Consider the following 13832-nt stretch of genomic DNA (forward strand, 5'->3'; position numbering starts at 1 on the left):
TGATGCAGAATAGGAATGGAGCATTGTGCTCTCCCCATGATCTCTTACCCTCTTATCTCTTAGCAATAGACTCACCCCTTCCTTCCCCCCCTTCTGACTAGTAACAAAGCCACCCCCCCTTTTTTTTTGCTGTTAAATTTCTTGCAGTTAGTTTTAAGTCTTAGTTCAGTCAAAAAACCCCTATGCATTCACATTAGTTTCCTAAATTTCTTCTCATTTTTTTTCTTCCAATTGGAATGGGATATGATTGTTCTTTCAGTATTTAGAGGACAGAATAGTGGATAGTTGTGAAAGCTGTTTGACTCAGTGGTGGGTTGCTTCTGGTTCAGTCCGGTTCTTGCGAACCGGTAGTAATGGTGGCGGGAGGCTCCGCCCACCCATCCGGACGTCATCATGAACAATCTGCGCATGGGCAGAAGTGCACATATGCGCTCCTGTTGCAAACTGGTAGCGGAGGTAAGTAGAACCCACCCTTGATTTGACTTCTCCTTGCTATTTTAAAATCTTGCCCTTGCGGCCCAATGTTTTGCTGTTACTGGTAGTAGACCAGACTGGTAATGCTTCTTTAGACACATCATCAGACTGTTAGAACTATTGTACAATGCCCTATCTCCTCCTCTGTGCTCACTGTTTTGTAGAGTAAGTTAGATTGCATAGGCAGGGCTTGAGTTGCTTCCTGTTCCTGATAAAATAAGGGGACATCAGTATATAACTGGAAGGTGTCTCTGCTTCCTTCTTTGCTTTCTTGTGTTGGAATATTATAATCTTACCTCTCTCTGGGGATTGATGCAGCTTTCAAAAACATCCTCCTCTTTCATTATCAACCTTTCTCAATAGTAATAGAGACTTCAGGGTCTTGTAGAGACATGAAGCTTTCCTTATGGAGGTTTCTTGCCAAAGATGACAGTCTTGACATCTGTATTAGTAGTAACAAGACTACTAGCCATGCTGTACCTGGTCTTTTTACTTACCTTTAGCTGATTTATATCCCTAACTACCAACAATGCCCATTTAATTTGGGGGAAATCACAAGAGGCAGAGTCAGTCACAACTCTGACCCTAATGCCTCTGCCTCCTTTCATTCTAGGGACAGCAATACCACACATCATGAGGGCAGAAAAAGAGATACAAGGTAAGAAAGAAAATAATGGAATGTGGGTAAAAGTTAGCCTAACAGTTTGACCAAAGTGGGTCTGCCTCTAGTTTACAAGGAGAACATATGAATTAAATTATTGTTTTGGGACAATGTGGGTCCTGAAATATTTTGTAAGCTAATATGTAGAAAAAAGACAAATGAAGACAAGACACAGTGATTTAGATAGAAAACAAAAGTTTTCTATTGAAATTTATTATTATTTTAAAGTTAAATTAATTGTAATTGAAGGCATGCAAGAAAAATTAATTGGGAATGAATCTGAGTTTGTTTTTTAAAATGAAGAAATATGTTGGAAAGGGAATGGACAGATAAAAAAGGTACTATGTAACACAGGAGTCCCCAACCCCCATCCGTGGACCTGCACCAGTCCATGGTATGCCAGAAATCGGGCCACACAAACAAGCGAAGGCCTGTTCGCAGAATGTAGGCAGTGCACAAAACTATGACTCCTCCGGTCCATGGAAAAACCCTTTCAGAGAAATGTCCCTGGTGCCCAAAAGGTTGTGGGGTGCTGATCTAAAGGGAAAGCATAAGTGATGAAAGATTAATGTTAGGTCAAGTGAAGTTGTAGCAATACAGTGAACAGCCTCATCTTTACCTCTTTCATCTGTGGGCAGCTGATTTATCACATCCTATTAGATGAATCAAACATCTTCTCTTTTTGTTTTGCTGTTTATGTAAACAACAGCATTTTTTAAAAAATGTATGGCTGCTATGGTCATATCAGCTCTTACAGGATGTGAGGAGCTCTGGTGGTGCCATAGCTAGAATGCAATATTGCAAGCAAATTCTGTCCTTAGCCAGGAGTTTAATCCAGACCAGCTCAAGGTTGACTCAGCCTTCCATCCTTGGAAGGTAAAATGAGGACCCAAATTGTTGGGAACAATATGCATTGTAAAACACCCACAGAGCATTCTAAAGCACTATGGAGCAGTGTATAAGTAAGTGCTATTGCTATTAGAACATATTTTGTGATTTGATCTGCATCTAGGAGAGTGAATTGGAGGTCAGTTTCCCTAAATCCCATAGGTCGATTTATGGACTTGCTTTCTCAAAATAAAACTTTAGATTTTCTATGTCATATTTAAGTATTAAAACATCTATGTATAAAGCCATGAGGCCTTATTTATCAACCTCCTATGAATAGCAGCCATGGCCAGACAAATTTATAGTCTATTATTGTTTCATAACTTGCATATAATTCCCATACAATTGGATCATGCATGTTTTGCATAGCTTCATTATTCTTTCACTATTTATTTTTGGATAAATTTGTATGCTGTATACTTTTTTTGACTCCAGATAGCTTACAATCATAAAAACTTAGTAATATAAACTAATTAAAAGCAACCACTACTACGCAAAACTCTCCCATTATCCACCTAATTGGTATTTTGCTCACCAGAAGTTTTGTGGAAAAATGTAATCTTAAAAGAAGGAGGCCATCATGATCTTTTGTGGGAGGGCAAGCCTTTGTGTAGAATAGGTAGTCCAGAAGATAACAAAAACTGGAGCTGTGGGGTACGTTACATAGATAATGATCAACCTCTTAGATTGGATCCAGAAGTTCAACAGCAGCCAGTACAGTTCCAGCAACATAACTGTGGCTAAATTGTTTTCCAATGGGCAGCAAATAGGCAGTTACATTATCCGACAGTTATAGAGGACTTGAGGGCAGTCTGAAGGAGAGCAAATTGCTGTTGTCTAACCAGGACATGACAAGGCTGCTAATCATGGTTTTCAGAGCCTCCTTGTTCTAGTAATTTCACAACTGGTGGACCACCAAAGCTGGTCAAAGACTCTCCTTGAAAAGACTTCTACCTGCTACTCTAGCAAGAAGTGTGAATCCAGGATAATGTGCAAGCTGTATACCTGTTCTTACAGGAAAATACAACCCATCAAGAACTGTAGCTGGAATACTTTTACTATTGCTGCATTATTTTAACTCTGCTACTTTTAAGCAACTTTTAAGATTCCATACTTAGAATAAGCCATTTCGTATCTAAATAAAATATTTTAAAGATAACCTCTCTAACCTATTAACTGTTTCACTTAGGGCAGAATTCTAAGTTGTTCTTCCTACAGGAGTATAATATTTTAATTTATTTTTTATTTATTAATTTTGTGTGTCTCCCATTTCATTGATAAGGAGACTCTGGGCCTTATCCTGCCTCCCCATGTGTGGTTATTTGTGCTAACTTTAAAATATTTCTTTAATTGTATTGATATTTTACATTGGTAAATACATTAAATGCAAACACTTTATCAAAAATGTATGAAAGTATTCTGTTTAAGTGAATCAGTGTCATTTCTATCTACAACTGGTAGGATATTTTTTTCAAGTATCCAGTCTAGTCTATCTCCCTGGGTAAAGTTCCCCTATCCAAGTACTAACCATGGTCTGTTGATTCAAGCTCAGATAATTTATGACTGAATAAAGACAGAGCTAATGAAATAGGGAGCAAGAAATGTATGAAATCCAGGATAGTAACAGTAACAGAGTTGGAAGGGACCTTGGAGGTCATCTTGTCCATCTTGTCCCCTGCTCATTCAGGAGACTTGCCTGCTTTGTAATTAGAGGATAAATAAATAACAGATATATAACAGATTAACAGAGTTGGAAGTGACCTTGTAGGTCATCTAGTCCAACCTTCCACCCAAGCAGGAGACCCTACACCATTTCTGACAGATGGCAGTCCAGTCTCTCTTGAAAGCTTCCAGTGATGAAGCTCCCAAAACTTCTGAAGGCAAGGATAGAAAGTAATCGAGGTGTATCTTCCCTTTTCACCAGTCAGGCAGAATGATCTTGACTCACTTTTATCATTGTCAGAGAGTTACTGTGGGGATTTAAAGGGAAAATCTACACACCCAGCCAACCAGGTTTTTAAATAAGTCAATAGTATAAAGCAGTGGTTCTCAACCTTCCTAATGCCGCGACCCTTTAATACAGTTCCTCATGTTGTGGTGACCCCCAATCAGGGGTGGGTTCTAAATTTTTTTACTACCGGTTCTGTGGGCGTAGCTTATTTTGTGGGCGTTGCTTGGAGGTCATGTGACTGGGTGGGCATGGCTAGCTGGTCATGTGACCGGGTGGCCATGGCTATGTGTATAGGGACTACTCAGAGGGCTGAAAAAAGTCATTTCTGACAGGTCCTCACACTTTTGACTGGTCCTCACACTTATGACCATCCTCACATTTATGCCTGTGCAGCATTCTTAACAACCATGTCACTTATTTCACAACTGCTTCTCTTCAACATGGTGACAAGATAGGGCAAAAACGTAAATTGTGAGGACAGTCGTAAGTTCGAGGACTGGTCAAAAGTGCGAGGACCAGTCAAAAATAACTTTTTCAGCCCTCTGAGTAGTCCATATGCATAAAAGGATACAGCAATAGAGAGGGATGAAGGAAGGAAAGGGAAATTAGAGTAGGAGTGAAGGTAAGAGAGGGAGGAAGAGAGGAGGAGAAGGAGAAAGAAAGAGGAAGTAGGGAGAAGAAGAAGGGGGGGGAAGAGAAAGTAAGAAGGAAAGAAAAGACAGAGATGGTAGGTTTGAGGAGAAAGATTGCTGTACAATAAAAAAGATGAAAGGGAAGAAAGCCAACCCCAAACAAATATTAAGATAAAGAATGAATTGTTAAACTTTAAAGAATAAAAGAGAACAAATAGAAATAAATAGCAATAATTAGAAACACACATACAAACATACAACATATTTTCTTTGAACAGAGTATTTGGCTGGTTCACAAATTTAAACAGTTGTCGGAGGTTAGCACCCACCCCTTTCCTAGAAGAATGAAATATTTTGGGAAATATTAAAAAGGCAGAATATTATATTTCCCTGGATGAGAAATGGAGAAGCATATTTTACAGACAAAGCAGCTCCCACCTTCCTGCCCCCCACCCTTTGTTAATGGGCCAGAGGCAGAAAGTCAATCCTTTGTCAAAGGACATTTGCAACACAATAGCAACAGAAACTAACACAATGGGCCCCATCAAGTCATGTGATCCTGTCCACCATTAAACCATCTTTCCAAGCAGTCTCCATGTTTCCAGTGTCTTTTTTCCCACTTGGAGCAGAACCCAGAAGGATATTTCTTCCAACACAGTATTTAGTCATTTCAATTAAATTTACAATTTCTATATTTCCTTTTTACCATATTTATTCCTCATCTATTTTTTTAAAAAACCAATATTACCCTTCATCCTCATCTCTAATCTTAATCAAATTCAATTTTTCCCTTCTATTCTATATTATACCCCTCCCCATTGTCATCTATTTTTATATCCATCCTCACATTGTTTAATTATGTAATACAGTTGTTTAATACAAATTCAACATTTTAATATAAATCAATTAGTTATATAACTATCTTTTTTGTATATTAATCAATATGAACATGAATATTCCAATTATTTCCATGCAATCCAATTTCTTACAAATCAATTAATTATATTTACCAATAATAATAAACCAAATAATTTCCCCCATATATTCCTCCAAACCACAACTTAACCATTTCTGCTTTCAACACAATATACAATTAATAGTATCTCAATTATTACAATTCCCTAGTTAAATAGAGCTTTTTTTCTTTTGTGTTTTAAAATCTTGAACTCTCCTCTTTTGCCCTAAATTTCCCATTGTTTGCATTTACCTTTTTTGGTGAGGAAAAAGAAAAAGAAATCTCTCTGCCTCATTTTGTCACGTTACAGCAAAGACCCTGCTTCCTTACTTTCAATTTCCCTTTTCAGCATAGCTAGGGAGAAAAAAATTTGCTCCAGGAATTTACCTCTTTGAAGCTAGCTCTTTGAAGCCCCGCGGCAAGAATTTAAAGTTTTTTTTCCCTCTAGCCACCAGCTGGGACTCTGGAGGCAGCAATAGATTGGGAGTGGGCGGGGTAAGCGAACGGCGACCGGGTGATCCAACAAAGGCAGAGGGTGAGGGTGAGTGAAGGCGTGGGGGGGGCGAGAGAGGGCTTTGGCGACCCCTGTGAAATGGCCGTTCGACCCCCAAAGGGGTCGCGACCCCCAGGTTGAGAACCGCTGGTATAAAGTAAAATAAAAAATACCTTGTTTAAAGTTGCTTAAAAACAGAACTGGATTTTCAATTAAAAAACATATACTCATCTGGGATAATTCCAATTATCAGTAAGTATTGGAATGTAATTTATGTGAATAAACATTTATATGAAACACAGTGCTGTATAATATATATTGTAATATATATTTTAATAGTCATGCTGATAATACCAAATATTATTTTCTAAAACATACTAAAATTATTCTGTTTTATCTTTCAGGAAAAAGCCATCTGCACCAGTATAGAAGCCTGAACAACTATTTCATGATGAACATAGATGATGAAGAAAATATGAGTAAGGTGTACTCAGTATGGTTTCTGCAGGGTACTTCTGTTAAATCCCCCTTCATAGAGGGAAAACTTCCTTTCAGGTTTTTAATGAAATGAGGATATTTCCTATTTTTTGTTGTATGAAGTAAGATCCAGTGTCAGCATTTAAACATAAGAAGCAGTCTCTGAAGTGTACATTAGTACCACTGAATATGTGATCTATTTACTTCACTAAAGATTTAGTTGCTTTGGTTTGAATGAATGTACAGAATGCATATTACTGACAATTAGGTCCCCTTGAATTTGGTTAATTTAGTTAATGTTAGCTTATTTATTTATTTATTTATTTATTTATTTATTTAGTTAGTTAGTTAGTTAGTTAGGTATATTTCATATTTCTAGACCAGGGAGCATGTTGGCTCAAACAGTTAAAGACGCTGTATCACAGGGGCTAGAAAGCTGACAGCCCGGGTTTGTGACACCCCACGACAATGGGGTGAGCTCCTGTTCCTCCCTCAGCTTGTACTGATCTAGTAGTTTGAAAGCATGCAAATGCAAGTAGATTAATAGGTATCACTTTGATGGGAAGGTGACGGTATTCCGTGTGCCTTTGGCGTATAGCCATGCTGGCCGCATGACCACAGAAAAAGTCTATGGACAATGCTGACTCCCTTGGCCAAGAAATAGAGAAGAGCACCACATCCTAGAGTTGGACACAACTGGACAAGGGAAACTTATACCTTTACCTATTTCTAGACCTCCCATCTCCCTCAAGGAAGGGCTCTATTAACTATTACAGAATATGTCTTATTGAACTCTTTGAGCTTATAAGTAGGCATGCATTCAATTATGCTCTTACTCTTGATCAAATTATATGCATCATAATATGTTTTTATTTATTTTTTAAACTTTGTTATACCCAGTTTTCTGTTTCTTCTAGTTTTTAAAACTAGTTTTACCCCTTCTAGACAAGCATAAGATATTGAATATGAAAAGTTGTAGAACATTTATTTCTGTGAAACTAGCAACATTTTTGTTAAACTATTATGTTCAAAGTTATCTGATTCTCATACAATAATTATGATAATCATAATTATATTTTATATAATCATCATAATATGATTATTATGTTCTTATGATTTTTAAAAATTATTTCAGCCATTTTTATCAAGATCTCACATAGCTTGTTATAGAAGCTATGATTACTGTAGTCTTTTGTTGTTCAAGGCTTTACCTAGCATTTTTTTTCTGCAGAAATGTGGAATAATTGCAGCTGTAGTATCCCTGTTCCCATATTTAATTTATGTATATCTGATAAAAAAATAAAATATTTTGAGAAACATTTCTTACAAGAAGATTCTTTAATATATTTGAAATGTCAATATCACTTATTTGGAATCTGTGTTACAAAGGAAATCCTGTCTCACCTACTAATTTTTATTACAGAGATCTAGGTAGCTTGCAGTAAGCCAACAGCAACCAGATGTGGGGTCAAAATCTGCAAAGAGGTGAACTTGGTCTTCGGATCTAAACCTTACCCCTTTTATGCATATGTATATTCTAGGTTAGGTGAGCTTTGCCTTCCAGAATCAGAAAACAAACTCTTTTCTGCTTCTAGAAAAAGATCTGAGGCTCTAGATTTTATTTCCTGCCTCAGTAAGGAGCAGATTCTCCCAAGCTCTGAGACCCACAAAAAAGAAACTCTTAGACTATATATGGGCTGAATGGGAGTGAACAGAATGATCCTAACTAGTTCCATGCCCTAAGGTTGGGTTGTGCATGTCATATAAAAAGGAACTTTCAGTTTTATGCTATATCATAAAAAATAGAACTTTCCTTGAGGTTACCAAAATAGCTCTCCATATCCAGTCCATTGCATGCAAAATTTAATGTATATTTTTCATTTTTATTTTAAAAAGTGAATTTTCTGAGTACTATTTTGTGTGTGTGTGTGTGTGTATTGAGTGTTGTATTTTATTTTTGACATGCCAAAAGAAATATTAAATATATTTATTTTAGATTATAGTATTAAATAATATATTTAACTGATTGCTTTTGTTCTATAAATATGACTTTGTCCTTCACTTGACAAAAGCTGCAAAATCAGAAGATTTATATCTTTATATCTCTTATTACCAGGAAGAGAATCATATGTATTTTCTGCAAAATCAATAGGCTCATGATACCACTAGGTTTTTTTATATGTGTTTATGTGCGACTTGGTTTAAGTGTTAACACTGAATTTCATTTGTTCAATTACATATCAGTAGATCTTTCTATGTTACAGCATAATGATAAACTATATTTGTGAGTTTAAACTTACCTGTTAAAATTCCATGTATGAACATGTCTCATTCAATTTTAAGGCAAATAAGCCTTAAAATACTGGAAGGAAAAAAGACTTTTGTAGGCTAAATAAGGTTTGTATTTAAACACAATTTCCTTTTTTAAAACTTTAAAACAGCTATTGCTATTTTACAATTACAATTTACAAAAACCTAATGCTGTTTGTACAATTAACTTCTATAAGTTAATTGTACTTCTATGAGTTGTTGCTACTATTGTCCACTTTGGTAAGAAATTATGCTAAAAGAGCAGGTTCTTATTTATTTAAATTTTCTAATCATATTTTAATGTTTACTATGACTTACAGCAATATGAATTAATGTTTGTTACGTGCAGTAAGATATAGTGACAGCATTTAAGGATAAGGGGCAGTTTCCTGGAGTGCAAAATAATTCAGAGCAAAATATTGGTAATTGATTGATATTATTAATAATTATTTAAGGCCCAAGCAGTGATTGATGAGAAAATAAGTATTTGGAACATATCAAATCCATACTGACAGTATTGGGAAAATGCAAATGTGCCAAAATTTTAAAAAAAGCATTGAAAGACCTAAAGCTTTTAGTATTGAGTAGGATTTGAAAGATGAAATCTCAAAAACATTTCTTTGGGAAAGAATATTAATTTATCAATTCCAATACATAAGAAATAAAAGAAGGAGCAGTGCAATAAAAAAGATTTATTATGTAATATTGATATTTTTAAGAAAGCATTTATTCATAAATAAGAATGATTTTCTAAACAGGAGAAGTTCAGAAATCTGTGATGTTATCATTGTGTTTGTAGGATTAGATTGCAAAAATAGTTAATAATGACTAACTGATTGGGTCATGTCTCCCTGTGATCTATGCTTTTATAGATGGGAACAATTTGCACTGAAACCAGTGTATTTGCTTCTGATTATTCATACAGAGTTTATATTTAGGTATTTACATGTGTAGTTAGAATCTATTGAGGTGGGAGGACATATCAAATCCTTCCTAGATACATTGTATTAGGTCTGACTTTGTCTAGGCATTGTGCTATTGAGCTGAAAAGTCCCCTCCCCTCATTGAAAGTGCATGCAGCCTCACCCTACATATTCAAAATGGGTGGCTATACCACGATGGTATCTTGGGGGATGACTTGGCCTCATTCTGCCAAGCTATTCCTGGATTCCTGCCCTGTATTAAATGAAAATGATCTTAAATATTGGGCTGTTATAGAAATGCTGAAATAATTACTCTCTCTCTTATTTATTTTAAAGAGCCTATGGGCATACATATTTATTATTTATCTTAATACAAAGCAAATTCAAAAATATTTTCTAACAACTCAAAAGGTTGAAGGTAAAAACATTCCTTTGGTCCAGTGATAATCAAATTCACACATTTGATGGTCCAGCTTGAAACAATCTGAAACTTTCAAAACTATTTGATTGAAATTTTTATTGGGACAAAAATGTTCTAAACATGTAGTCTCCAAATTACATCATATGAATATAATGCTCTAAATGTGTTTTATCTGAATACTATTTTCTATCAAATTGTCCCTTGAGGTAAAATATAGGATATGGTGAAACATATTACAAAGGAAATAGTTCTTAGAAATATGAAACTATTTGTAGCATTATTTTATTTGTCTTTATTGTAAAAGTATTATTTCTTGCGTTTTAACTTGTATGTTTTACCAATCTCTTTCTATCCAGCTTCTTCTAATTTTCTATTCTTTTGAGCACCGAAAGGAGTAACCTATCAAGCTTTTGTTGGAGGATGTTATAAATGAAAATTTAATAGCCATTCCATCAGCTTTGTCAACTAGGTGAAGTGGTGTGTGCATGTTTTAACTGCTAGGTTTAAAACAAATTTAAATATGTTATCCAGGAGATAAAATGTTTGCATGTAGAGTAAGCATTTAAAAACTTCTGTCTTTAGAATATTTTTCTCCAGTAAAACAGAGTATTACTTTTCACTGGATTTCTTGCAGCATTTAGCTACAGCAAATTAAAAATGTGGTGTCTATTTTTTTTAAAAAGGCAATGAATTACTGGGTTACAATTAAGGCTTTGACATTTAATATCTTGTTTTAACAAAAGAATAATATACTTTTTTTTGGAGTAGTACCATAAAATTATACACTGCTCAAAAAAATAAAGGGAACACAAAAATAAGACATCCTAGATCTGAATGAATGAAATATTCTTAGTAAATACTTTGTTCATTACATAGTTGAATGTGCTGACAACAAAATCACACAAAAATTATCAATGGAAATCAAATTTATCAACCCATGGAGGTCTGGATGTGGAGTTACACTCAAAATTAAAGTGGAAAAAAACACTACAGGCTGATCCAACTTTGATGTAATGTCCTTAAAACAAGTCAAAATGAGGCTCAGTAGTGTATGTGCCCTCCACGTGCCTGTATGAACTCCCTACAACGCCTGGGCATGCTCCTGATGAGGTGGCGGAAGTCTCCTGAGGGATCTTCTCCCACACCTAGACTAAAGCATCCCCCAACTCTGGACAGTCTGTGGTGCAATGTGGCGTTGGTGGATGGAGCGAGACATGATGTCCCAGATGTGCTCAATTGGATTCAGGTCTGGGGAACGGGCAGGCCAGTCCATAGCATCAATGCCTTTGTCTTGCAGGAACTGCTGACACACTCCAGCCACATGAGGTCTAGCGTTTGCGTGCATTAGGAGGAACCGAGGGCCAACCGCACCAGCTTATTTATTTATTTATTTAGTCAGATTTATATGCCGCCCTTCTCCCATAGGACTCGGGGCGGCTCACAACAATAAAACAACCCAACAATAGATAAAAATTAAATAGTATTAAAAGCCAATGAAAATCCCCAAATCCCCTAGTAAAAATCCACGGCAGATCAGGGAAGTTGCTGAAAGAGCCATGTCTTTAGGTCGGCACGGAAGATGCGGAGGTTGGGGGCTGTCCGGAGCCTGGTGGGCAACCCATTCCAGAGGGTCAGTGCGACCCTCATCCTGGGGACCGCCAGCTGACACTGTCTGGCCGAGGGGACCCGGAGGAGGGCAGCCCTATGTGAGCGCACTGGGCGGTGGGAGGCTGGTAGGAGATGATCCTGCAAATACCCTGGGCCCATGCCATGAAGGGCTTTATAGGTGAGTACCAGCACCTTGAAGCGGATCCGGAGGACCACCAGCAACCAGTTCAGCTCGCGCAATAGTGGTGTTATATGGGAGTAGTGGGACACACCCGTAACTACTCGCGCAGCTGCATTCTGGACCAGTTGGAGCCTCTGGGTGCACCCCAAGGGCAGCCCCATGTAGAGGGCATTGCAGTAATCCAACCGAGAGATAATGAGAGCATGAGTGACCATACAGAGGGCGTCCCTGTCTAGAAAAGGGCGTAACTGGCGCACCAGGCGAATCTGTGCAAATGCCCCCTTGTCACGACCGTTAGATGGTCCACTAAAGACAGCCGTGAATCAAGGAGGACGCCAAGATTACGAACCCTTTCCGAGGGAGCAAGACACTCCCCTCCCATCAACAGTGATGGGGGGTCTAGATCATGGGACGCCGGTATCCACAGCCACTCTGTCTTGGAGGGGTTGAGCCTGAGCCTGTTCCTACCCATCCAGACCTGTACCACCTCCAGGCACTTAGACATCATGGAAAGGGCATCCCTGGGTTGGTCCGGGGTGGAGATGTAAAGTTGGGTATCATCAGCCTACTGATGATACTGCACCCCGAAACCATGCATGATCTCACCCAGCGGTTTCATATAGATGTTAAAGAGCAGGGAGGAGAGAACTGACCCCTGCGGTACCCCACAAGTGAGGGGCCTCAGGGAGGATCTCTGATCCCCGCCCAAACAAACTGCGTATGGCCCGAGAAGTAGGAGGAGAACCACTGTAAAACAGTGTCCCCCACCCCCAACCCCCCAAGACGTCGCAGTAAGATACCATGGTCGATGGTATCAAAAGCCGCTGAGAGGTCAAGTAGCACCAGGATGGAGGAATAACCCTCATCCCGGGCTCGCCAGAGATCATTCCCCAGGGTGACCAATGCCGTTTCCGTGCTGTGTCCGAGCCTGAAGCCTGATTGGTATGGGTCTAGATAATCAGTCTCCTCCAGGAATTGCGGAAGCTGGTATGCCACCACAGACTCAACAACCTTCGCTATAAAGCGAAGGTTGGAGACAGGACGAAACTTGTTCTGGGAGGCCAGATCCAGGGCAGGCTTCTTGAGGAGGGGCAAACCACCGCCTCCTTGAGTAAGGCGGGGAAGACCCCATCTCACAATGAAGCGTTAATAATTGCCCGGATCCAGTCTCCAGTCACCTCCCTGGTTGCCACAACAAGCCAGGGGGGACAAGGGTCCAGTAAACATGTGGAGGCCCCCAGTCTACCCACAATCCTGTCCACTTCCTCCATAGAAACAGGATCAAAGTCAACCCAGCTGTTACCTCCAAGATCTGCTCCCATCCCCTCGTCGGATCCTGCCCAGTCGGAGTCTAACCCTGTCCGAATCTGAGCGATTTTGTCTTGCAGAAATTGCGCAAAATCCTCAGCACTGCCTTGCAAGGGGTCCTCCCTCACTCCCTGATGGAGAAGGGAGCGGGTCACTCGGGACAAGGCTGCTGGGCGATTTTCTGCAGATACAATGAGAGCAGTGAAATAGTCACGTTTCTCTGCTTCCATTGCCACAGGATAAGACCTAATATGGGTTCTTAACCGTGTTCGGTCAGACTCGGAACAGGAAGACTCCAATGGCCCTCTAGGCATCTCTTCCGACGCTTCATTTCCCTGAGCTCCACGGAAAACCATGGAGCTGCCTGGGATCCCTGTCGGAGGGAGAGGCCGTAAGGGAGCGATTCAATCCAGCGCCGCGGTGGCCGCCTGTTCCCAGGCATCCACCAGGGCCTCTGGCGAATCGCATGATAGGTCAGTGGGAAATGTCCCAAGCTCCGTCAAGAACCTATCAGGGTCCATCAGGTGCCTGGGGCGGAACCAACGAGTCG

At 39.0% G+C, this 13832-nt stretch overlaps 1 protein-coding gene across 12 annotated transcripts in view; it reads left to right on the forward strand.

The window, feature by feature from the left end:
• The window catches only part of ADARB1 (adenosine deaminase RNA specific B1), a 78254-nt gene that overhangs the window by 30543 nt on the left and 33879 nt on the right, over window positions 1-13832 (forward strand). For 4 of the 12 annotated variants that reach the window (XM_087886335.1, XM_087886357.1, XM_087886351.1 and 1 more), the window contains exons 2-3: window positions 1088-1132; window positions 6459-6533. In XM_087886335.1, the coding sequence (XP_087742461.1) occupies window positions 1088-1132; window positions 6459-6533 (120 nt within the window). Of the gene's footprint in view, window positions 1-438; window positions 457-1087; window positions 1133-6458; window positions 6534-7954; window positions 8017-13832 lie in introns of those variants that run through there. The other 8 variants (XM_087886340.1, XM_087886343.1, XM_060689402.2 and 5 more) reach the window with 4 other exon arrangements.

Source organism: Pantherophis guttatus, chromosome 1, assembly GCF_059756535.1.
Source record: "Pantherophis guttatus breed Tessera chromosome 1, ASM5975653v1, whole genome shotgun sequence".
Lineage (NCBI taxonomy): Eukaryota > Metazoa > Chordata > Lepidosauria > Squamata > Colubridae > Pantherophis > Pantherophis guttatus.